This window comes from Heliangelus exortis, chromosome 9 (assembly GCF_036169615.1).
Source record: "Heliangelus exortis chromosome 9, bHelExo1.hap1, whole genome shotgun sequence".
Lineage (NCBI taxonomy): Eukaryota > Metazoa > Chordata > Aves > Apodiformes > Trochilidae > Heliangelus > Heliangelus exortis.
In genome coordinates, this window is record NC_092430.1 from 15,433,772 (window position 1) to 15,458,059 (window position 24,288).

The window sequence follows — 24,288 nt, forward strand, 5'->3', positions numbered from 1 at the left end:
CACTGATAAAGCTGTTGAATGCATATTACCATCCACTCAAGAGCCCATGTGAACTGAGTTGGTGGATTAATTAGCAGAAGGGCAGAGCTCCGAAGATAGAAAGATGCTTTGCTGGGGAAGGCGTATTGATTGACAGTCCCCAGCCACCACCACAAGACTGTCATCATTCACTGTGAACACAAAGCCCTGCCAGCTCCTGCATGAGCAGCTATATCTAGGTCACTTGGCTCAGAGTAAGGACATCTGGACCATACTTGCTCCTCCCTGGTCTGAGAGCTGTTTGGGACCCCATTCCTTCAGTAGAGATACATGCGTTTATCCCTAGACAAACTGTAACATGGACAGGGAGCACATCTTCATCACTCCATGTGTGTGGTCCACGTCAGGACAAAAGAAAAGGAAGGGAAGCTAAACATGCCTGCCCCCAGGCTGCACACATTTGGTGACTGTCACCAAGAGGTGATTTTACTGACTGTTATAAAGCCAGAATGTCATCTAATCTTTGACTACTATCCAAATCTACATTGAAATGCAGCCTCCACTTCTACCCCAGAAAGCCAGTATCACTACAGTGAAACATTTCAGGTGCTCACTTAACTTAAAGCTCACAAGTAGCTTACTCATCTTCATCTCTGCTGTAACAGCCTACACTACATACATTCAAACCTCATTTCAAAAGACCACTTTTTATAGTTGAAAGGACAGCATCAAACGCTCTAGTTCCCGGCAGCTGCATTAGAGAATTCTTTGTACTATATGTATCAAAAGAAAACTTCTCTTCATATCTCCTTCAAAGGACCCTCTCCAGAGCAGTCTGGAAAAATCCAAGGGCAGCATTTTCTTGTTCTGAGAAATAGAAAGTAGAACTGACCAATGATTTCCTTAACTCAGGGCAAGTGAAAATAAATACTGTGTGTTGTGTAAGGGGGAAACCTGGAGACGGAAACAAGCATGAACTACAGTAGCAGGGCACTGCTCCCAAGGCAGGTAAGGAAAAGGTGGAATTTCAAGCTCACTTAAAAATCCTTCACCCTTTTATGCATAAACAATTGAAAAATTTGGTCTTGAGTAGACTTAACATTTTACAAATGAAACTAAATTTCCTGAACAAAGTTATTGTTACCAGTTTTTGACAAATTTTACTGGAAAAGGCTTGTCAAATAAGGATTGATTCCATTGATTTAATCATCTGGAATATTTTTCCACAGGAGTACATGGACTCCTCTGCTTTGCTGGCAGTAGTGGCTGGGAGTTTGTTACTTGCAGTTCCTGCTAGATTGTATGTAAATTTGGATTTAAATAAATTTGGGATTGAAGTAGTTCCTCAGATTAAAGAAGAAATAAAACCCACACCATTTTAATACTCCTAGCTTTTGGTAAAAAAAAAATTTAATGCTTTAAAAAAAAAAAAAAAAAAAAAAAAAAAAAGAAAGAAAGAAAGAAAGAAGTCCCTGCTTTCATTCAAATAGTGTGAGGTGAGGAAAGTGTCTGAAGGAGAGGAAAGCAAATACAGAATATCTTTAACATCTTTAAGACAGTAACATTCTCTATTGCAAATATCTCTACTCTAGAGCCCTAAAGCACAACAGGAGGTACAGCTCCAGCTGTGCACTGGGCTACAAAGCTTCTACATATTCAACAGTCCTCCCAAACTGAAGACCTGGACTTCAAGTTTGAAGCTCCATACTTTTTTTTTTTTTTTTTTTTTTTTATAATAAGGAAGAGTTTATTCTGACCACAAGAGCAGAGAGTTACAAAAAAACCCCCAAAACATAAATATGCAGACAACCCTAATACTGCAGGGCTGACCTGAACTGGAAACACTGGAGTTCCCACATCAGCTGCAAAAGGGAAAGGACATGGAGAAAGAGAAAGCCCCATGCTTCATGGGCTGGAGCAGGGAGCACCACCTCCATCCTGAGGGCAAGGCCAAACCCATGGATGCTGAAGAAAGGAAAGTGCAGTACTAAAGCCATGCTCATGTCCACCCCATGTTTTACTCCAGCACACCTGTAAGACCCACATGGAGAGCCACTGTTTCATCACATGCAGTCTTTAGGCGACTACCTTTTTGCAAGATGTTTTATTCACCTGGGATTTAGTGATATTATTGAGGGTTAAATTCCCACCACACCCTCTCAGAGCAGCCAAGATAAATCTCTCCCTTCTGCGTGACATGTCATGCACTGAAGAGGACACAGGTCACTCCACTCTTTCACAAGCCTGGATATGCATCATATGAATAATGTCACCACTAGCAACAGGACCAAAGCCAGAAAAGGAGCAAAGCAATGCTGCATCCTTACCGTCCATGTTGCTGACTTCGCTGTGCTGGACTGCTGAAATGATACATCAAAGCTGTGAGGTCCTGGGTAGTCTGTGTTGGAAGGGATGGCTGGAGAGGGCGAGAGGGCATCGAAAGTAGAGCTGGGCTGGGCATAAGGCGAGGGGGCCGTGACGCTGTTCTGCGCGTGCTCCGTGTTGTAGGGGCTGGTGGAGGAGGAACCATTCTGGATCTGCTGGTCCATGCTGTTCAGGAGCCCCAGGTTTGTGTACTGTGGCTAGAGACAAAGAGACACACAGAAATGTTTCAGAAGCACCATCAAACATCGGTGACACCAAGAGGAGGGAGATTTGCAAAGGATTTACTACATGGGGGCCGGAAGCAGAAACAAGTAAAGCTTCTCACAGCCACACAGTAGAACAACAGCCTCAAAAGGAGACAACGAGGAAAGAAGTAGAACACAGCATGACAGAAGTGGATAAATTCCTAAGCTATACGGAAAAAAAGCAAATAGGAAATTAATTTTCATGCTCTCTTAATAGAGAAATTGGGGGACAAGAGAACATATTGAGCATGATTTAGGTTTAAAACACACACACAGTGTTTCTTCACAAAGCCCACAAATAAATATGAAGGGTTTTGCCACAAAATGCTGCCAATACTAAAAGCCTATGGGTGTTCAAAAAGGCACCAGATAATTTCTGCTGGAGAAAAACCCATCCAATCCATCATAACTGATCTTAAAATTCTGTACCACAAACAGCTCTAAGCTGGGAAAGTGTTCTGGGAAGAGAGTTACAAAACTACCCCAATCTTCTGTTCCTCCAAAGAACCCAGCATTGGCTATGGATACAGGGAAGCAAGTGAACGATACATGGGGTTCATCCAGGTGTAGATGATCCCATCCTTCTCCATATCTAAGGGGCAGGTCTGGGATCACCCAGGAACGTGCAGCAATACACACACCTGGATCTGCAGTCAGCAGCTGACATGAAAGAAGGGACTCAGGCTTTTGCCCTTGTTCAAGGGTCCAGGCACTTAATACTCTTCCATATCCTACATCTTCAATCCCATCCAGAGCCATCAGCCAGTCTGCTCCAGACTTCCCTCTTTCCAACAGCTGCTCCTTTTCCAGAGACACCTCTTATCAGCCAAGCAAAAAAAGCGTCAAGTCAGAGCACCAACAGCAAGACCCATAGCAAAAAGCTTTCCTGGTGCTGGCCCCTTCCCTATTGAAGCTTCAAGCACATTTCTCTTCCAAAAACCTGAAAAGGAATGGCACAAGCTATCTGCCGAGCTTCCTAGAGATCTTGGACAAGCCAATTAACACTCAGTTTCTCCAGTCATTTCAGCCATGGAGGAAAACAGACCAGTCCCTTTGCAAGGATGACAGACCCTCCCTACACCCAAGCACTTGATACTTTCAGCTGTCCTTCTACAATAGGAGGAGGTAGAGAAATCAGAGCCACGAAATAGAGCTGCTTTTTAGGTTTCTGTCTCTGTTTCACTGGAAAAGGCTGATATTTTATGCGGTTTTAATTAAAAGTTGAACTTTTGGGCCAGTGAGGTACATCAGACATTCCAGAGATGATCAGCTTGCTAATACAAGCTGTGGTGGGAAGGAAAAGATCTGGTGGGGAACACAGGGGACTTGATTTTAGGAGCTGTGATGGTCTGCAGAGAGAAGACAGAGACTGCTGGTTCTCTCCCTTGCTCTGCCAGTGACAGACTGTGTCCTTGGGCAAGCCACCTCACCTCCCCCTCCACCCTCAGCCTACTTCAGGCAGCAAGGTCTGCAGGGCAAGGATTGCTCCTTGCTATGTAAAAAGCACTCTGCTTAATGGGCCTCCGTTTTGTCTGAGGCCTTCAGGCAGCAGAGTAATAAAAGCAATTACATATTGAGTCCTAATCCTGGGTGAACCAGTGAGTCTCTGTGTTGCCTGGGGTTAGTCATTTGCCCTCCCTGCCTCAGTTTCCCCATCTAAAACAACGGGGATGCTACAGATACCGTGCCATTTAACCCTTGTTGGATGGGCAAACAAGTATCAGCAACTGGACTCCAAGCATGCTAAACAGCTGACACAGGAGAAAGCAATCCAGACTGGTTGTTGTTCTCCAAAAGCAGATTGCAGCTTTGGCAATACCCATGACAGTTATGTCTCATCTCCTGCAGGCTATTCAGCCAAGCAAGACCTATTTAACGGACGTTTGGTACATGTTTGCCCTTGAGGCTAATTTCTGTATGGAAAGAGCCAGAAATCTGGTGTACTCCACCAGGAACAGTCTTTTTTCCTGCTCAGTAATTCTGTATTTAATCAAAAAAACAAACCTCTCTGCCCTCCCACCCCAGAATACCCTAATGTGAGCTGAAGACTCCTCAAAGTGCAGAAATATCACTCAGTTGTTTCATTTCTCATGGAGATTAGCATCAGACACACTCCCTAACCAGAAGAATGATGAAAAGATGGCTGTGATGAAAACAGCCTCCTAAAGCAGCTCAGACATATAGACAGCAAAACAATAGTGTTTCAGCTTTCACTTAAAAACTGTTCCCCCTAATCCCAGGCTATTTAAGATGATGGAGAAAGACGACCGAATGGGCAGTTGGCGTTAACAAGACAGCACAGTCTGGAAATACTGAAGGTGCTGCCTGGAAGTCAATTAAAAAAAAAAAAGAAAAAAAAAAAAAAAAGTGCCCTATTAAAATTTAAGTTATCCCTAAGAGAATGAAAGATCCTTTTCATTCCTTTCAGTCCAGAGACCATCTGGTCTAAATGTTACCAGCGGAGCAGCCATTCCATTGCATTTATACACTTGCATGCCACAGCCGAATGCCATGTCCCCATGTGCTCTTTAAATAACTATTAATCTCCTTGCACTTATCCCCGTGCTGACACAAGCAGCTGTTGAGCTCCCCTTCTCTCCCCCCCCAACTCCCACCAGCCTTTCACCTTCCCTGGCCCCTTGTTCCCCTCCCCAGGCAGGTGCTCCATCCCCGGTGACAAAGCCAGCCGGGTCTGCACACAAGAGCACTGAACCTCCCTGTCTCGCAGCTATGCCCCAAGGCGGGCGGCTTGTTTGCGCTCAAGGGGTCAACATCTGAATTGCTTGCAAGGCTTTTGGAGGAATCAGATAAGGCTTTCGGAGGCACACGCCTTCTGACAACACAACAATTAGAGGGGCAGCAGGCCCGGGGAAGGCACACGCAGGAATTCACCCGCGCAGCAGCTTCAGCAGCAATAAACCCCCTTGGCCCCAGCCACGCTGGAGATGGAGAGAACAAAGAGAGCCAGGGGCTGGGGACACATCTGCAGGGCATCACCCTCCAGGAGGGGTCTGCAGGGTGTGTGTCAGCTCACACACTCAGCCTCACCTCACCTTTTAAGAAACGAAACACAACAGAGTTTAGTTCAGAAATTAATTCTTGCCAGGTTGGAGGCTCAGAGTTTCACACTTTCTCATGTTTTGTTCAGGGGTTGTTGTAAACAACTGAAGGACCTACTCCCACCACTGATTCCTGGCAGAAGAAAAATGCTACTTGGTGGAGAGAAATGCATGCGAAGCTGAAAGAACAGATTATCTAATTTTCAGTGCCTTTGTTCTCCATTTGCTCCCTGTCATGTTTCTGAAACTATTAACATTGCTGAGGCTTTACAAAAAACCCTAAACGTAAGCTTAACTGCAAATAATTAAGAGAACTACAATTAGACCTTGGACCACTTCAGAACACCATTTCAGTTTCACTTCCTACATCCCATTAGCTTCACTTTCAGATTTTTATGCTAACTCACACTTCTCAATCAGAAAAGTCATGGTTTCACCAGAGAGGCTGATGAATGAAAAAACAGACTGAAAATCTAAGAATCCTTTAATCAGGGTTCTGCTCTTGGGAGGACAGTTCTCCCTAACAAACTCCTTGGATAAGGTACGGCAGAAAAGCCTCCTGACCCCAGCAGCTCCAGGGCACTTGCCACCAGAGGGCAATGCAAATGCTCCACCAGGCACCACAGAACTGATAAACGAGGCAAGATTCCTCAACCCAAACTGGAACCTTCTTACCCTCCCCTGCAGCAAGAACCCATACCCAGTTCTTTGGCCACAGCCCACTTTTAATACCACCACGTTAATTGATAAGGTTATGAGACAGATCTGCAAAGTGATCCCCAGTATGAAGGCACAAGGGAAGTAATGCAAACGAAGAAAAGTTCTCAAGGGGACTTCCACACCAAAAATCCCCTAAAATACACAGCTCCAGCTGTTAACTACCCTGAGTTACCAACCTTTCAGAGAACATTTTGCAACTTTCTCCACATTAGGAAAATAAAGGAAAAGTTGCCATCTTCGGGTGTAGAATGCTTAAATGCCTCCACTCCATCAAAACTCTCTCAGTATCTCCAAAGAACATCAACGTCGTGCACATGTACCAAAGTTTTACTTTTCACTGCTGGATATCTACAGCTCAAGAGCACTGTCCAGCAAGTCACAAAGCTTTTCAAAACACCACCACTGGTGTTTATTCTCCAGAGATATGAGACTATGGAACTAATAAACTACCATGGTTGTTGGCAAGAAGATTTTGCAAGGCACTTTGTTAATTCTGTTCGTTGTCCTTCAGTGCACAACTGATGCAGCAGGGCCAGCAGTTGCAGGAGTAGCTGCAGGCAGCTCATGGCAATATTTCAGTGCTAGACCAGGTAAAGAATCAGATTCCTGCAGGAAAACAGCTTTGTCAAGAGAAGCAGGATAAATGCTTTCCAGAGTGCTCAGTGCCTATCCAAATCATAAGATAGACACCTAAAATCTATCAAGAAAGATTTAAATCAACCTAGTTTTTCAAACCTTCCTAGCAAAGGTTTTCAGTAGGTGGAAATAAAGCACTTAAGCTCAACAGAAGTGCTTCTATCATGGTTATTAATCAAGATATTGCTGACTGCAAGACTGCACAGCTTTGCCAGTTTCTCAGAAGGCAGCTGATACAATACCCCATGTAGGCGCACTGCTTGTGCCATTACAAAGGAGCGCCAAGAAATAAAGGGCTCCACCCATGCCCCTCAGGCTAAGATCAGGGCTGAAGCTCAGAGATATCTAGCTCACTCATCGCAATGAAAGGTGTGATTTGGTTCACATCTCTAGCCTCTTTTCTCATAAAAAAAAAAAAAAAAAAAAAAAGAGGCTGAAAACCTTTGCGCGTCAGATTTTCCACTCAGCTTGCAGAAATCTGGACTGCACTTCTTTCGGGAGGAACAAAGCTCAGTCTGGACATTGCTTTGGTCCCCTCCGAGTCAGGAGGGGAAGAGGTGTAGTCATTTCAGGTCCCCTAGACAGTCAGTGACCAGTCTTCACAGCCCCTACACTTACTCCACCTCCATTTCTGAAATGGAAACAAATCCTGTAGGTCTATTTTGAAGATTTTTTTTTCCCTAGCGCTACTCTGCAGCTAAACACAGCAAAACCTCAGAAGCCCACAGAAAAAATGATAATGTACACCAGCGTACTCAATGTGAAGAGCAGGGGAACAAATAACTTTGGCTGAACCAAAGATATCGACAATTACCCGGATCGGTTCCCAGGCACTAGAGCTCCTGAGTTCTAATTACCACACCATGATTTTTAGCACTCTAAAAAAATCAATTTGATTTCATTAATCCAACTGTTGGGTCATCGTTTTTTCACATCCCTACAACATTACAGGTTCCCAGAATGATGGAGTGCATTGGTCTAGAAGAGGTCCCAGAGTCAGTAAATCCTGTCCTGGTTATTAGGCCTGATGCAGTACATTTCATGTCTCCTCAGCTCAATCCCATCTGGAAGCAGAGAGTAAAAATATTTCTGCATACTGTCTGTGGTATTATTTTAAAAAGGGATGTATTTGAAATCTACAGGGCTATGCAAAAAGCATGACAAGAGTAATTTTAAGAAACTAAATTCAAGAATAATAAAGAAAAAAATACTATACTTCCAAAGTTAGTGAGACTCCTGGGGGGAGGGGAAAAAAAAAAGTGAATGTATCTCTATTTCTCCACAGTTGTCCTACACATGTATTTCATGTTAAATAGTAAGATAGACCAGTGTTATCTTCCAACACCACCCTAAACACATACATCACAACCTAAAGAAACCTTCATTTCAGCCAGCTGGGAAGAAGGGAAAAAAAATAAAAGAAGAGCAAACCCTCCCCATCTCCCCCCACAAAACCAACCCAACCAACCCCAGGACTAAGTGACCACTGCAACCATGCCACCATGTTTAAAAAGTTCAGATATATAAGCTTAAAATGTTGCCTGCTCTTTCTACTTAACACAGCATCCTTTCCCTTCCAGCAATCCCCAATCAGCCCTTTGGCCACAGCCAGTTGTAGATAAAGCTATAAATGCTAAACAGGAGAAAGCAGTGCACATTAGTAATTTGCAGACACACACCAGAACACTCAAAAAGCACTAAGGGTTGTATACAGGTGGTAGATGGGAAAAACTGGGTGGTTTTCACTGGGACTAGCTATTCCAGTCTCCATGTCACAGTACAACCTACACACCTGAGGTTTACACAAGCAGCACAATTTTAAGAGCCATATCCTGTGAAGTTGCAGCCCACGTGTTTCCAATGAGACATTGTTCTGCTGAACTCAGCAGAATTTCTTGTTCAAGTTAAAGTCCGCTATACACAGGTAGTTGTAAGGCTTGGAGAATAAGACATTAATGAAAAACAAAGTGAGGGCAAGTTTCTGTCCACATATATAGGTTCTATGCTTTGGAGTCATCTTGTCCCCCCCAGCTGTAATTCTGTAATTGCTTTCCTTTTGAGCTAAACCTTGAGTTTTGCCCCTTGGTTAATTCATTTAATGCATCAAGAAATATTTTTCAGCCAGAAGCAGGGTGCCTTTTAAAACAAGCACAGCCCAAAGCAGGAATGCCTGTAATTCCTGACTCCTACCACCAGCCACAGGTTCATGTAAAAAAAGCCTGTGTATAAATCAAGGATTATCAGAATGACAGTGGGGCCCTCTTCACACAAATATCAAATCTGGATATCCTACAGTGTGCAAGTATTTCCAAGTACTCTTAATGCATATAAAAATTATGTATCGCTGAGTTCCCTAGAGATGTAAATTAAGTTTTTAATGAAAAAAAAAAAATTCTGAAGTGGGCTCTTGAAAAAAAGATTTCTTTGCATAGAAAACAATTTCTTTAATGAAAGCCAGCATAAAATTCTGACTTTCAGAAGAGTATCTAGGTTACGCTTAGTTATTTTGAAAATTCAGACAGTTTAAAACAGGAAAAAGTCCCTCTGCACAGTCATTTCTTTCCTCTGAGCTTGTGCACAATGCTTTATTTGACATGGAACTGGAAAACATAAACAGAAAAATAGCAGGAAATAAAAAAAATATTCACACATCATCTCTACGAGATGCAAGAAGTCCATGATCTTAAAGCAAATTGATTGATTGATAACCCAAACACTCGGCTTCCTAAAACTAAAACGGAGGCCAAGTATTTTCTGTGTTCTCCTATTACCATCTGGACAACACAATGTCAACAAAGATCTGAAGAGCCATGAAGTACTGACAATTTGGAAAGGTACCCCCTCACACTCCCAAGAGATGTAAACATAACTGAAGACAAAGGCCTACATCAGGGAAACCAGAAAAATACTACAAGACTTCAGCAAGGCATTTTTGCCTCATTTCAGTAGCTAAGAACTAACATTGCTCAGCCAAGTGACCAGAACTCTTATTGCCTGAGTTTGTACAGTAATATTGAAAAAAAATATATATAAAAAAAATAAATCCTTAAATATAAGAGGAAGCAATTAAAATTCAAAGAGAGAGGTGGGCAGGAAAAGCAGGGATCGGAGAGAAAAGCTTGAGTAGCTGATTAAAGCTGCCTTATTTCTCAAACTCTGTACCGGACACTAACCATTGATGGTTATCAGCTGATTCAGACACACAGCATTTTATTGTGTTGAGAGGTTAGTATGAGGCTGGACAGGATATCTGTGTGTCGTCCACAGTGAAAGGCTGCAGACACTGTGACCACCAAAGTATGGCCACAGGGCACAAGGACAATGGATAATCAGGGTCAGAATAGCACCAGGAGTCAGAGTTAGCCCTCAAATTCATCATTCTGCTCAATAAAACCAGAATATGCCAGCTCCAGACACTGAGGTAAAATACTCCAGTTAGGTAGCATTTTCGTTAGAACAAGAAATTTAGATCATCTGCAAGTTAAATAAGTGAAGCACTTAAAACACAAACTCACACCAAAATATAAAAAGAAAAAAAAAAAAGCAGCAAACAAAAAAACCCAGCCACACACACACAACTCCCCCCACACCCACTCTTTGAAGCATGGTGCAACTATGGAATATAAGAATTCATAAGAAGAGTTATAGGAGGGCAAAGGGCAAATTAAAACAAGTTAGAGCAAGCAAAGGAAAAGGATTACACTGTAGCATGAGCATTCTTATAGATTAAAAGGAAGATCTACTGAATCTTCTATCATATTTTGCCATTTCATCTGTCCAAACCAGTGAAGAAAACTCCCGGATGATGTTCTCAAAAGACCGAGACACCAAAGAGCAGACCCAAGCAGCATTAGAAACTGAGAAGCTTTCAAGATTGAGTGGGGAGTCAAGAGGACTGGCTGACAAACTCTGATTATGCCCCAACTGCAGAGAACAAAAGCAGCAGGGCTTTGCCTTATAACAATTCTTTTTGCATATTAAAGCAGCTCCTGACCTGCATCAAGCTGGTGTTGCGTGCACCCGAAGATCTGTTGGGGTTCAGTACAGCAGCACACACAAAGACCACTATAACCATCCTCCCTCTGGGGTATACACCAGAAACTCAGCTTCACATCACTGCTGCAACCTGCTGCCAGGAGATAAGCTGGAGTTTTACATGGTGTTTTCCAGTGATGCCAGGCTGGGCACACACCAGACCTAAAAGCTGATCTTTGAGAGAGGGTTAAGGGTACACATGTAGGTTTATATAGTCTCAACATGCATGCAAAGGCCCTGCTTCTTCCACAGTGACTATGCTCTATCAAAACCATCAAGAATATCTTCCCCAACCATTTAAATCACATTATCACATATTCTGCACATCTAGGATTTCCACAAGCCTCTCTGGTACAGGCCCTCGAGTGCCTAACAGGATAAGCAAGCCACTTTTCAGCACCTCCTTCCCTGTCCTATACTGTGTTTTAGTGTCTGCTGAAATCAGCATGGTGCCATGGTCACTTATATGAGGCACAGCTCTGGAGGACTACATTTGAGGTACTCAGCTGGACAGATCTTTCACTACCCAAACCAAGAAGTTGATAGACTCATTGTTCAATACAGAATGACTCACATCAACAGACAGAAATGTTGTCTGCTCCAACAGACCTTCCATAATTTTAGTGGCTGCTTCTTGTAATAAGCAAGTTAGCTAAGTTAACTGCAAGGAACTTATAGTTACTTGTGATGGCATGTGATTGCCAAAGAAACAGAGAGGTTGTTCCATATTTTTTGAGTAATATGCCTACTAATTTCCATCCAATTCCACAATAAGCTCCAACATGACCATTCACAGCTCCTTTTAGACACACAGAACAGTGGACTGAAAAAGACTCCTATCAGCATCTTTCTGACAACATCTTTTTATATTCAAGGAGTAGTTTCCTGTTTACAGATTATTAGATCACACCTAACCAGTGTATGTTCTAGCTTCTTTTTTAAGATCTTCTTGCATACTCATCTGCTGCTGAAAGAGGGTAGAGGGAAGTCCACTCATCTATTTAGTTCTAGTCAGTCACCACCAGGGCTCCTGATGGAGCCAGTTCTGATGCTATGGATGGAAGGCTTGCAGAGGTTATTAAGGATTTGACACAAATTTTTTTCAGAGCAGTCAGATTTGTATTATTTTCTTTGAGCAACCACACCCCCAAAAAGTATTTTGTGATGCACAAAGATGTCATAACATTACCTTAACAAGAAAAAAACCACAAAAAAACCAATCAAATAAAAAAACCCAAAATCCACAACAAAACCCACAAACAAAAAAAAATCAAGGAAAATTATTACTTTCAGTTATTTCCCATGCAGCAAAGAGATCCACTTGCCAACCTGACACTTTTGCTGGCAGCATGTTTAAGTCCTACAGAGGTAGAGGCTGAGAAAGCACATTCACCTATCCCTATGGTTCTGCTCCCTCTGCTCCTGAGGCATCGTGCACCAGCCCTGAGCCTCAGATCTCTGAAGCAACCCGACTGCAGCTCTGCAGCACAGGGATTTCTGCCTCAGCAACATCGCCAAAAAGCCCAGTGCTGCACCTCCTCCCTCTCTCCCTGTTCCCAGAAGGCAGCAAGATTCTTTGTATTTACTTCCTAGATGTGGATTAAGACTGAAAGATTCGTATCTGCTGAGACACAATCCATCCCTTTCATTCCCAGACACTACCCCACCATAAAATATTTCCCCTTCCCTCCCTAAACTGGGCGTTTCCTCCCACTCTTCTTGCCCTTGGTAAAAACATTCATCTTCTTGCCATCTTGAGGAAGTTGGACTCCTCTCAAATTTCACCAGGTCCCCTTGTATACCACTTCCCAAAGGCCTTGAGGGGAAGTTTAATCCGGATCCAAACTCTGGAATCAATCCCAAGAGGCTGCTGGGCTCCAATCAATGCATTAATTTTCAAGCATGCTGAGCCTTGCCACTTGAGTCCATTTCCAAATGGAGCAGCCAACTGAGCACAAGCCTAGAAATAAATCCCACCTCAATCCATCTATTCTAGATACTAAGACCCGCATCCTAGTTCAAACACTGCTCCTTTAGTTGTACCATTACAACTTCAGGTGAAATAGCAGTGCCAGGGGATTTGCTGAAACATAAGGTATCATTGAGTGTTGGTTCAATTAACTCGGACATAGCACAAATTTAAAAAACAACAAGAATGCACAAAAAAACCCAAAACCAATAAGGAAAAAAACCCAAAACAAAAACATCATCAACAGGCATTCCTTACTTATTTTGTTCCTTATAATAGAAGCCTTACAGAAACAAACCCCCAATCACCTTAAATCTCATCTTGCAGTATTTACTCCTTGCATAAGGAAATTGCAAGCAAATAAAATAAACCTGGAAAGTCTCTCATAGGCTCTGCTTTTGAAGAGGGTTGGGACTCTTGCCCAGGAGCCAGTTTGTAAGTAATAGGTTCACCCCTACATTTTCCTGTGCTTCCTTCTCAGTAGCTGTCAGCTAAGTGACAACCTACAAACTGCTTGTCCTGAGCTGTTCTAACTAAGGCTTTATCCCATGGCTTGGCCCAAGTGGAAAGGAGGTCTCTAATTCCTCTGATAGTTACAGCATCATCTTCCCATCAGAGCTCTGCTGTGCTGGAAGCTCTGTTTGGGAGTCTCAAGACCAGGAGGATTTTGCAGAAATCATCTAATACTCTAAACCAAAATGAAACAGGAAGTTTTTGAAGAACAGCAAGTTTATTCACTTGGAAAGACCCACCCACATGCCTAAGCATGGCTGAGCTCACGTATCACTCAAGATCATGGCCTCGGTTACTTGTCAAGGGACTGCAAGCCAATCATGGCACTGAGACAACAGACAATGTAGAAAACATGTAAAAGTGAAAAAAAAAAGTTGAACCTCAGCACCCTGGGAGAGAAATTACTTTCCTCTTAATTCCACTTCATACCAAAAATTACTTGATGCTAATCGGGGCCAAGTGGCACAAACAAAGAGCTTGAGCTCACTTCTCTGTTGCAGAAGATGGAGCAGAGTGCTGCTGCTGGTATATGAGCAGCTCTTCTCCTTTCTGATGATTTATGCAACCTCACTTTAAAAGAGTTGCATTCGTTTTATTGCCTACTCTGCACATTCTCAAGAGGCGTTGGAGGTAGTGCCAGAAAAATAACAGGGCTTAACAGTGTCTAGTGCAAATCCATCAGTGCAAGAGCTCCTTTCTGAAGCGTTTCCAGATTTTTTTTTTCAGTGGGAACATTTTGTAAATAGAATTTAAAATTTGCCTTGAGCCAGGCAACACCCGCTTTTATTCAGCCCTTCACGATAATGAAATGAGTAGTTTCTTCACTACTTACAGCCAACATCTTCCAGAGGAAAGAAAGCGCAAAGCACATGGTTTACACTCTCTCACATCCCACATCCACAGCTTTCCTGCTGCAGATGGCATGTCTTCCTTGTGGAACTAGGGAAGCTTCTGCCGCTTGGAATCAGAGCTGCGACTGGAAGCAACCTCTTCCATTAGGCATAGCTCGGCAGACACAATCCAAAATGTCACCACCACGTAAGTGGAAACACAGAGTAGGCAGACCAAGCTTTTTTCTGTTGTTTCTTTATGCTCAGGGACCAGGAGAAAAGAAAAACAATTTCACTTGACTTAGAACCGTTACTTTCTTATTTAAAAAAAAAAACAAAAAACAAAACAAACAAAAAAAAAACCAGAGTAAAAAGAAAGACAAACAGTTCCTGAGGGAATTAGGCAATAATCTAACTGGGCTCGTGTTGGAAGGAATTAGAGAATTCAGGTGTTGGTGACATTGTGGAAGATTGAAACCACTAGACGGGTAAAAATAACCAGTCAAAACAGCAGTTCTTTTATTGCCCAAGGAGTAATCTTTAGCAGAGAGTATATGGATAATTTCATCCCGTCTCTACTGAGGCAAACTTAGAGCAAACAAAAATAATTCATCAGTAACAACCACCAATTCAAGGTGTAAAACATCCTCACTGAGTAGCCATAGCAGCTCTTTTCCAGTGATCATCTCATTCTTCAAAATACCTAGTGTTAGTTTCTTGCCAGATGCAGCAAGCTAACAACTTGCCAGCAACCAAGAAAATTCTCTGTCTCTACTTTCATATGGTTTGTTAACACTCGTTTTGAGGGCAGAAAATTGTAAAACAGAGGTCCAACTTCCAATCTGTCTGCTGTAACTGTGTTACTGTGCAAACCACAGAAATTGTGTGCTACTGCACAGTAACAAGATTTTACACACATCCAAACAATCCCGATTTCTGCTGAAGCACTGCACGCCGCACACTGAGAAGTTAACAAACTGTCATCAGGTTTCATTTTTGTCTACTAAAGGAGACACTCATTCATTCTTTCCACCCGCATGCAGGTTACAATTGCTTGTTTCTGAGCTACACCCACAGCCTTAGACTGCTGAGGTCCAGGCCCTAAAGCAAAGAGAAGATTTCTCCAGGTAACATCCCCAATTCACAGCTCAACATGAGGGTCAGATATCTCTACTATTAAGGCTGATATCACCGAATTTTTTTGGTACCCTATGACACAATGGAAGACCACCCATGGCATGATAAGCTTGCAGCAGTAAGTGGCTGGATCATCTGATGCTGGAAACACACTCTGCTCTTGCTCTTCCCTGCGTTTTTCCCCTAGAGTAGTCCTCTTGTTTCAGATGGAATGGAGATGGCAACACACAGCAAGAAGCAGGTCTCAGCTTCCTGCTGCTCATCTCTCTAAACAACTTAGATCTCTTCACTGGCAAACCCAAATGGGGCAATAGTGAGCACTATCTCTCCAAACAAAAGATATAGGTGTATCTAACCATAGGGTCTTTTATTTCCCATGAAGCCTTTGCTACTGGGTCTGCAGTCTTAATATCTCTCAGAGGAGACAGTACCTGGTGACACAAGGCCTCCACATCCTTGCAGAAGTTTTTTGCAGCCAAAGGATAACAGATGTGCCCCACAAACCTGTACAGATATCACATGCCAAAAGCTCCAGTCCCTTAAGTGCCATTACAGCAAAAACGAAGGCTGGATGTGCAGCTGGAATTGCAGTTGGACACTGTCAAGGAACACAATCCCCCAGTGCATTTTGTTCCTAATGAGAATCTATGCCCAAACATGTGGGGTGTTGATACCATTTCTACAGAGGCCACTGAAAGATATGGCATTTATATCTGAACCCTGTGCACCTCAGAGATGTTTTCTCTGAGAGACTGGGAGTTGCTTGCCTGCTTGGAATCAGCAGAACCCCAAGGCATTGTCAGAAATAGGAGGAGGAAGGACCAAGAGAGAAGGTCAGGTTTAGCCAAAACCTTCCTTGAGAAACTCATTAGACTTCATATAGCATCTATCCAACTGCTTTCATCTTGTGGTAGGACAAAATGTGGGGTGCAGAGGGCACTGAACAGCTGAGCTTTTCTCCCTGGTACCTCCAGACTGGAGGAAGGGAGATGCTGGGCTGCTCACCCGGGCAGTGACAAGGCAGTGTCCCCCAGGGACTGCTTCCTTCATCCTGGCCTTGGCCAAGGGTCACAGAGAAGGGGTGGCACAAGGGGAAGAGCCTTTGCCTAATGGAGTCAGTATGACCAGTGCTACATGGCAAAAGCAGCCAAGGAAAGCAGCAGTGGGAACATGGCATTGTCTTCTTTGGTGGTTCACAGCCAAATCCAGCATGGATAATAAGCCTCAGTCACACTTTTACTGCACACCAATGAAACTGATGCTCAAAACCAAGTTACAGCTCAATTCCCACATTCCTTAATCTCAAACTAATGTTTGCTGAAACAATGTCCCAGGTAGGTGCAAGAACTGTTTCTCTCACTGAGGTCCTGCTCCCTCAGAACACCCTTCCAGGCCAATCCAGAGACCCAAATGTCTGCTCCTACAAAGAAGCACTCGTATCCAGCGTGCCACAGCTCAAACACATGCATCTGAATTATTACTGAAAGAGGGAAAGATTACTAAAAATTATTACTAAGAGGGAAACCAAAACCAAAAATGCACCTTCTGAAGAGGCTACCCAGATTCTCAAAGAGAGCAAACTATACACAGCTTTTCTTAATTTCCAGTGTGAAGAAATGCTGCCAAAAACACATAAAGCAGAGCACAAAATATAGTATAGAACTTGTTTCCCCCCCCTAACCCAAAACTGTGATAAAATCTTAACAGAAAGAGGTTCTTTAATTTTTTTCTCTCCCACAAAGAGCAGGAAGATCTTTGGGAAGGATGAAGCATACCATCAGAAGTCATGGCACATATTTCTTATCAGTGTTTGAACAAGATGTGTTTATTCTTTTGGCAATGCTTTACTTTTGTTTTAGTAAACACTCCAAACTCTACATCACCATCTCAGCCAAACTGCAGAAGAATCCAGAGTCCCCAAAGGGAATTGCTATTGCTCTCATCCTTCCCTCAGACACCCAAGAAATTGGACAAGACTGGAGAAACTTGCAGATACCTTCTTCACACCCAACCTGATGCATGTTACCCCACAAACATTTGTGGACAATACCTAAAATTCCAGATGTAGAGATGAGGTAGGAAAACACAATGAGATCCAAAGGGTTTCTCATCATCCCATTATAACCACTCCAATGTCTCTCTTCACATCTCCAACTTATAAACACACAGGAATGGATCTCCAAGGTCATCAAGTCCAGTGCTCTGCCAACAAAGAGCTTAATTGTTCTTATAGTCAACCCAGATCAAACGCTGGGTTAGATTAAGCTGGAAAAGTGGTTGGGGCAGGTTCCACCTCCAGCCTTCTAGGGCTGTGATTCACTTCAACACCATTCTCCCCTCTCTCAGCTTTTCTCAACCAGATTTTGCTCATTTGGGAGCAACTTCTCATCTCACTATGGCATGCAGTATGACACTTGGGGGCACGGATGCCATAGGGCTATGGGTGATGGTGCCAGTTCTCCATCCTGACCACGCCACTCACACTGGGGCTTGCACAAGCGCTGGTTCCCAAGCTGCAGAGGGCAGAACTCAGCACCTTCGGACAGGCAGTGAGCATCCTGGGGCACCTGGGCACAGCACCTCTAGAAATGGGTTTGGGTGGAATGGGACTCCACACTCTCCATTTAAAATTTTTATTTTAATGGGGAAGGGGGGGGGGAATTTTACTTCCTTTCCCTTATGTCTGCTTTTAAATAGTCTATACCAAGGTTTTAATGAGTTGGTAAGGCACTTTCTGCCTAATTCAGAAACAGCTCTAAAATCTGAACTCCAGCAGGCAGTGGTTGCTACTGCCATTTCCATAGCAGAAGCCTTCCCCTCCCTCCCCTCCCTTCTTAAAGGAAAACAAGCCAAAGCCCACATCTCGTTTTAAGCTTAAGATGGGTGAGGTTCATCAACACCAATGTATTTTAATTGAGCATTAATAAGTCTCCCTCTGTTGAGACCAGTTATTACAAAGTCTGTCCTTTCTCAGAAATAAAGCCAAGTCAATGCTAATGGGTTTGGCTTTCCCCAGCATGTAGAGTTTTGCTGGATGAACAAAGTCAGTGCACCTTGTTCAAATTCAAGAAGGGGTGGAAAAAAAGCTTTTTATAAAGCTCTTCCCTAACAGCAACGGTGCAGAGCAGCATTTAAGCGGAGCGAGAACGCTCCTGAGCGCATCGCTTCTGACAGATGAGCCCAGCAAGTCAACCATGGGGACTCCACAGCCCCACCACTGCTATTCAGCGAAAGTTGATCAGATAGCAGCAGACAAATACCGCCAAGCAAACACTCCAAGAAGCACACTCTCCATGTTTAAGAGTTTATAATTAACCTAGGAAAAAAGAGTCACCGATTTGGGTCTTCTGCACGGCGGCAGCAGCCAGGAACCAAGCACACGCTGGGTGTTTGCTCTCCCTGCAGAAGGGGGGACAAGGAAAGCAGGCTGGTTTCAGTTTACCCCTCGCTTTCCCCAAGCTGCAAACCTGCCATCCCAGACATGCAAGCCCTGAGTGCACTTTTAACAGGCTTTTCCACGCCAGCTATCACATCTCCTAACTGCGCTCTTGGCCTTGCAATTCCTATTTTGTTTTCTTTTCCAAGTGGCTGAGCTTCTGTCTGCTTCAGGCCTCATACCCTGTGGCCTCCACTTGAAGCATTTTCACCAGGAACACACACACACACAGACACACACACACACACACCAAAGAGCTTTTGCTGCATTGCCATTCTGAGGAGTGTCAACACAGCTGCTGTCTCCACTGGAATGTAAACCAATATTGTCGTTAGATCTCCCTCAACCCCAGGTAACTTCCTCAAAGATATGAACGGCGTGCAGCAATCCTCTTTGCTTCCACCTTGCAAACCATCAACCCAACTGGTTAAAAACAATTCAACAAGTAAAAACTGCCAAATAAAAAAATAAAATAAAAAAATAAAATAAACAAATCAAAGCGGCATCTGAAGTTTGCATTCCGCCGTGCCCACACGGTGCAAAGGACTGTAGAAAGCAAAATGCATCCATTGTATGCACATTCATCCTCACATTATAACTTCAAACACCCTATATAAGATACCCTGCCGCTGCTACAAGTCATGAGGCAAGGTATTAAACAGCACTGAGTAAGAGAGTTGTTGGTGTGGACGCTAATGCAACTTTTGCAGCAGAGAACCTTTGTCTGCATATTATTTTACTTTAAAAAGTTAATCTAAGGAGGGGTTTGTCATGTATTTTTTTATTATTTCCTACAGACCACCCACTTTTAGCAATAAGCAGAAATTATGGCAATAAAAGACTAGTAAATGAGTTATAATGCAGTCAACACAGATACTGTTCTGACTGCCACAGCAGTCTTTCTGCATTGCCAACAGTAGGCAACTGCCTTGCCCTGCTTCGCCAATGACAGAAAATTATGTTAGGCTGATCAAGGTCCCCAAAACAAATTTTATGCCCCAAATGTAAAGATTCAAAGTTCACTCTCATTCCAGTATCTAGTCCTCCTTGTCCCATTGTAAAGTGCAAAAGTTTCAAAAAACAAAAGCATATTGCACACCTAACTTCGGGAATACAGGGGTGAAAAAACTGCACGCGATCACTAAAAATGAAAATATATTAAAGATATGATAGTTCAAACCTAGAATCCTTACCTCGCTATACTGGGACTGGGCATTGTTTTCCAGGTACAACATGTTAGCAGTCAAATTGATCAATGCTGCTGTTCTTTCTTCTGGCTCCAGGATTTTGACAAATACCTCCCACCCCCTAGAAGACCCTAAAAATATGTGATGCTACTTGGAAGATAACAGGACTTGGAGTGTGCCTCTCTGCATAATTGAAGTTTCCCTTATATACCTAACTATAGGCAAGGAGGAGGAGGTGGGGCTCTCCTGCCTTACCTGTCCAATCTGTCAAAGTGCCACCTGGAGTCCTCCACTCCAATGGAGAGAGGCCTCTCCCAGCTCATTAAGTAGTTAGAATTCCTTATCACCAATCTCTAAAAAAGTGAAGGAAGGGAAGGGGGGAAAACAACCAAAGGGAAAAAACAAAAAGGAAGAAAGAGAGAGAGAGAGAAAATAAAGAAAATTATAACTTTCCCCTGTCACTTTTCTACAAGTTTGGGAACTCAAAAGACAGTCATAGAATTGCTCCAAAGGAGCCACTCCAAGAAACTTTACTTTTTTTGAGACTCCAGAGTTTTCTTCAGGAATAGGCTTTGTTGCCACCAAAGCCCAAAACATTCAGGAATGGATCAAGATACAACATTAAAGACCGGCAGTCTAGTAAAAACAGCTGAGCTTCTGGCTGCTGCAGCATGCAGGTTTTGGACAAAAAACCCCAAAAAGAATAAATTAAAAAACAACCAAACCCCCCCCCCCAAAAAAAAAAAACAAAAAAACAAAAAAACAAAAAAACAACCACAACCAAACAGCAAAACTAACGAGCTTTCTGAGAAGCAATCACAGTTTCATGAACGGTAATCCAGCTACATGCCCTGTCTTCTGTGTGCTTTCATCCGTGCTCACAGTCAACAGGTCCTGCGTTTACAGGACATCACTCCAGCTATTTCCCCCCCCCTCTCCCTCCCTTCTTTGCAATTGTTTCTCATTCATGTCACGGTAATAAGCCTTAAAATCGCCACACTTGAAATGGGAAATGTAAAAAACTAAAATAAAAAAAGCCACTTGCCCAAAGGGTCTCATGATATTGATTTAGATGGGAGAAGCTGCTGGGTACTGCGCAGTAGAAACCATCTGGACGCTGTGCCCACAGCAAATTAAATACTTTGAAAAGACAGGTAGGAACAGCACTTCGCCGAGATTTGATCTGCGGGAGAACACAGCGAGAAGACAGGCAGATCACAGCAGCCCCGCTGTGATTTTACTCCGAAAGAGCAGGAAAAAACCCACAAACCCGTCCTGTCCTGCTGTCCCCAGCGGAGATACCCGGAGTGTACTGGGGGGGCGAGGTCTGGGCCACCCCCCGGAGCAGAGCTCAGAAGCACCCCAGGGGACGGGGTGCGCTGCCAGAGGGATGCACGGCGAGAACAAAAGCCGCCTCGTCCCATTCGTTCCCGAAGAGGGGGGTATGCGCCATCGAGCAAGGGGAAACAAAACACCTTTTCCAAGGGCTGGGGAGGGGGTAAGAGAGGAAACCAAACATCCAGATCAGAGGGCGGCCGCCCTGCCCTCCCTGCCTAATGACAGCGCTTCCGACTTTTATGTGCGGATCGGGGCGAAGCAGCCCCGTGCCTCACTGCTGAGCGCCCGCAGGGACACCCAAACCTCTCGTTGCAGGGGGTGAGCGACCGACCCGCAGGTGCTTCGCTGAGAGAGAGAGGTCCCTGGCAGGGCTGAAACTCCCCTTGGCCCCGACACCTCCCTGCAGCCCCAGAAGCTGCCGCCACTCCCGGCCATGCCGGCTCCCTCGCCTTTGAGCATCGTTTAACCCCAGCTTCTCTGGGCAGAGGAGGAGGGGTCTCCGGGCTGGCGGTGAGACGAGGGTAAGCAGCTGAGATGCTCAAGGTGCTCTCCAGGCTGCCCTCTCTCTCCACCAGCCACTTCTGGCTCCCCGACAATCTGAGAATTAGAAGACGCTGCGAGCTCGCACCAGCTCCTCTCCAGGTTACAGACGAGCAGCAGTTCGCTGAACTACCGTCAATAAAACAAGACAAAACCATCCCCAGGCAGGAGCTGGCCAAACACAGAGCAGGGGATCACAGTGCTCTCCGCCACCCTGCAAGAACTCCTTGCCAAGGGGAGCGAGGTGAGTGTCTGGCTTAGCTCTAACCCCGGGAGCACAGCTCAGCGGAGGACTGCTGGGCACCGGAGGGAAGGCATGCAGGCATTTCCACTGCACCTTCCCAATTCCTCCGGAGTGAGCACGAAGCAGGGAGGTGCTTCCACGAACGGGCTGCAGGGAGGAGCACTGAGCCCTCCCCAGCCAAGGGAGGGCCCTACCCACCACCAGTAGCAACATCCCCGCTTAGGTTGGGACGACAGGCACCTCCAGCACTCCCATCAGAAGTCTGCTGAATGCAAAGCTGGTTCCTTACATAACTGGAACACCTCAGGAGACCACCGCTGCAGCCCCTTCCCTTCATCTCCACCCTCCCCAGCACCACCTAACACCAGGAGCCACCCCTGGTGCACTCACCTGATCTCACCCGAGACAGGTACAAGCCAAAAAGCCATGCAAGCACTAATCTGGAGATATAGGCAAGGGTTGCAGGGAGCAGCCACAGCACCAAAGGGGTTATTTCACAGCAAAGCTTGCATGGAGCTCAGTATCAAGCTCGAAGTTACCCGTGAATTTTCTGCTAACAGTGTTGAAAAGTTCTGCTGTGCTCAACTCACATTTTGATTCCTGAATACTGTCAAGTTTTTGATACTGGCCCATGAGTTCAAAAGCTACAAAGAGGAATAAAAAAGAGAAGGAGAAGGTACATACAAAGATCTCCCAAATTCAGTAAGTCATTGCAAAAGCCTCTTTTACCAGCTGTGCTGTGAAACTCCAAAGATCATCCTTTCCAAGTCATTAATGCAGCATTGTTGTGTTTGGTATCTGCTATCTTCTGTCCCACAGGTGGCTGGAGGTGGTTGAGGGTGAAGCAACACCCAGATGCACTACACAGAGATATATGGAAGTTTATCCAAAGAGATCTGCATGTCAAACATGAGGAGAAGTGTATATAGCATGAATAAATTGACATGTCAGCACAAATCCCTGCCCTCTGTACACACAGCACCGACCTGGCTCAGTGTTTCAAGGCATTAGGCTGTGTGGTCACCTTGAAGTGGATGCTGGACAAGTGACCTTTGGAAATCACTCCTCCAGAAGGGACACAAAGGAGGCCACCACCAACCCAATGAGGGTGTCAGGAGTTGACAGAGCATACACCAGACAGTGTGCTCACCAATACTGCTGCAGCCCAGGTACCAGCATCCCTCTCTTATAACCTAAGGGCTCCAAACTATGTTTCACTGGCTTCAGACCTGAATGTACCACTTCACAAGATGCTTCCTCCTCTCTCACAGGCTGATGTTCTGCCTTGTATGTTCACACAGACACGAATGGCACAGAGTAAGGGCTTGATCACTCACCCTTCTACCTTGTCATGAGAAAGAAAACCACCTGGAATCTCAGTTGATTCTTTCCTTCTGCAGATACAAAAACTTCACAAAGATGATTCTCCAACAGCCTAATGGCAGCAAGGCAGCATCTCTTGGTCTATCAGAGGGAAATGCAACTCCCTGAAACAGTGTATTCTTCAGACTCATCCCTCAGCAATTGGGCAGTGAGACCTATCATTGATCAGAGCCTTTTGAACAAATCTCCAAGGGAAAAAACATCATCAGTTCTGTTGCAGCTGCAATGTTTGAAAGTCACAGCAAGACACTCTTTGCAGACAGAGATTCTATCTTATTATACCAACATTAGCCTAGTGAGAAAATGAAACAGATTAAGGTAAAGACCCCTCATTTCACATGGTAAAAAGATTTACTTCATATTGAGGTGAAATGAACAATGTTTAACTCTTTTCATCTAGTCCAACAAGCTCTCTCCTATCCTGAATAGGAAAAAAAGAAAAGAAACTAGAAATTAAATGAATTAACCCAAAACATCAGGAGTTGTGCAAAGCCTGGAACTTCAAGCTTTGGATGCTTAACTGGATTGAATTTAAAGAAGCAAAGCAGCTGATCCTCAGGTAAGGAAATCTCTTTAAAATAAGTATGCTATCTCCAATACTTCAGGAAACTAAAAATAAGAATTGTGAGCTAGATTTGAAAGTTTCAGCTGC

At 44.1% G+C, this 24,288-nt stretch overlaps 1 protein-coding gene across 9 annotated transcripts in view; it reads right to left on the reverse strand.

The window, feature by feature from the left end:
* TP63 (tumor protein p63) overlaps positions 1-24,288 on the reverse strand; it is a 165,188-nt gene that overhangs the window by 48,338 nt on the left and 92,562 nt on the right. For 7 of the 9 annotated variants that reach the window (XM_071752322.1, XM_071752321.1, XM_071752326.1 and 4 more), the window contains one exon: positions 2,307-2,561. In XM_071752322.1, the coding sequence (XP_071608423.1) occupies positions 2,307-2,561 (255 nt within the window). Of the gene's footprint in view, positions 1-2,306; positions 2,562-20,137; positions 20,323-24,288 lie in introns of those variants that run through there. The other 2 variants (XM_071752325.1, XM_071752323.1) reach the window with 1 other exon arrangement.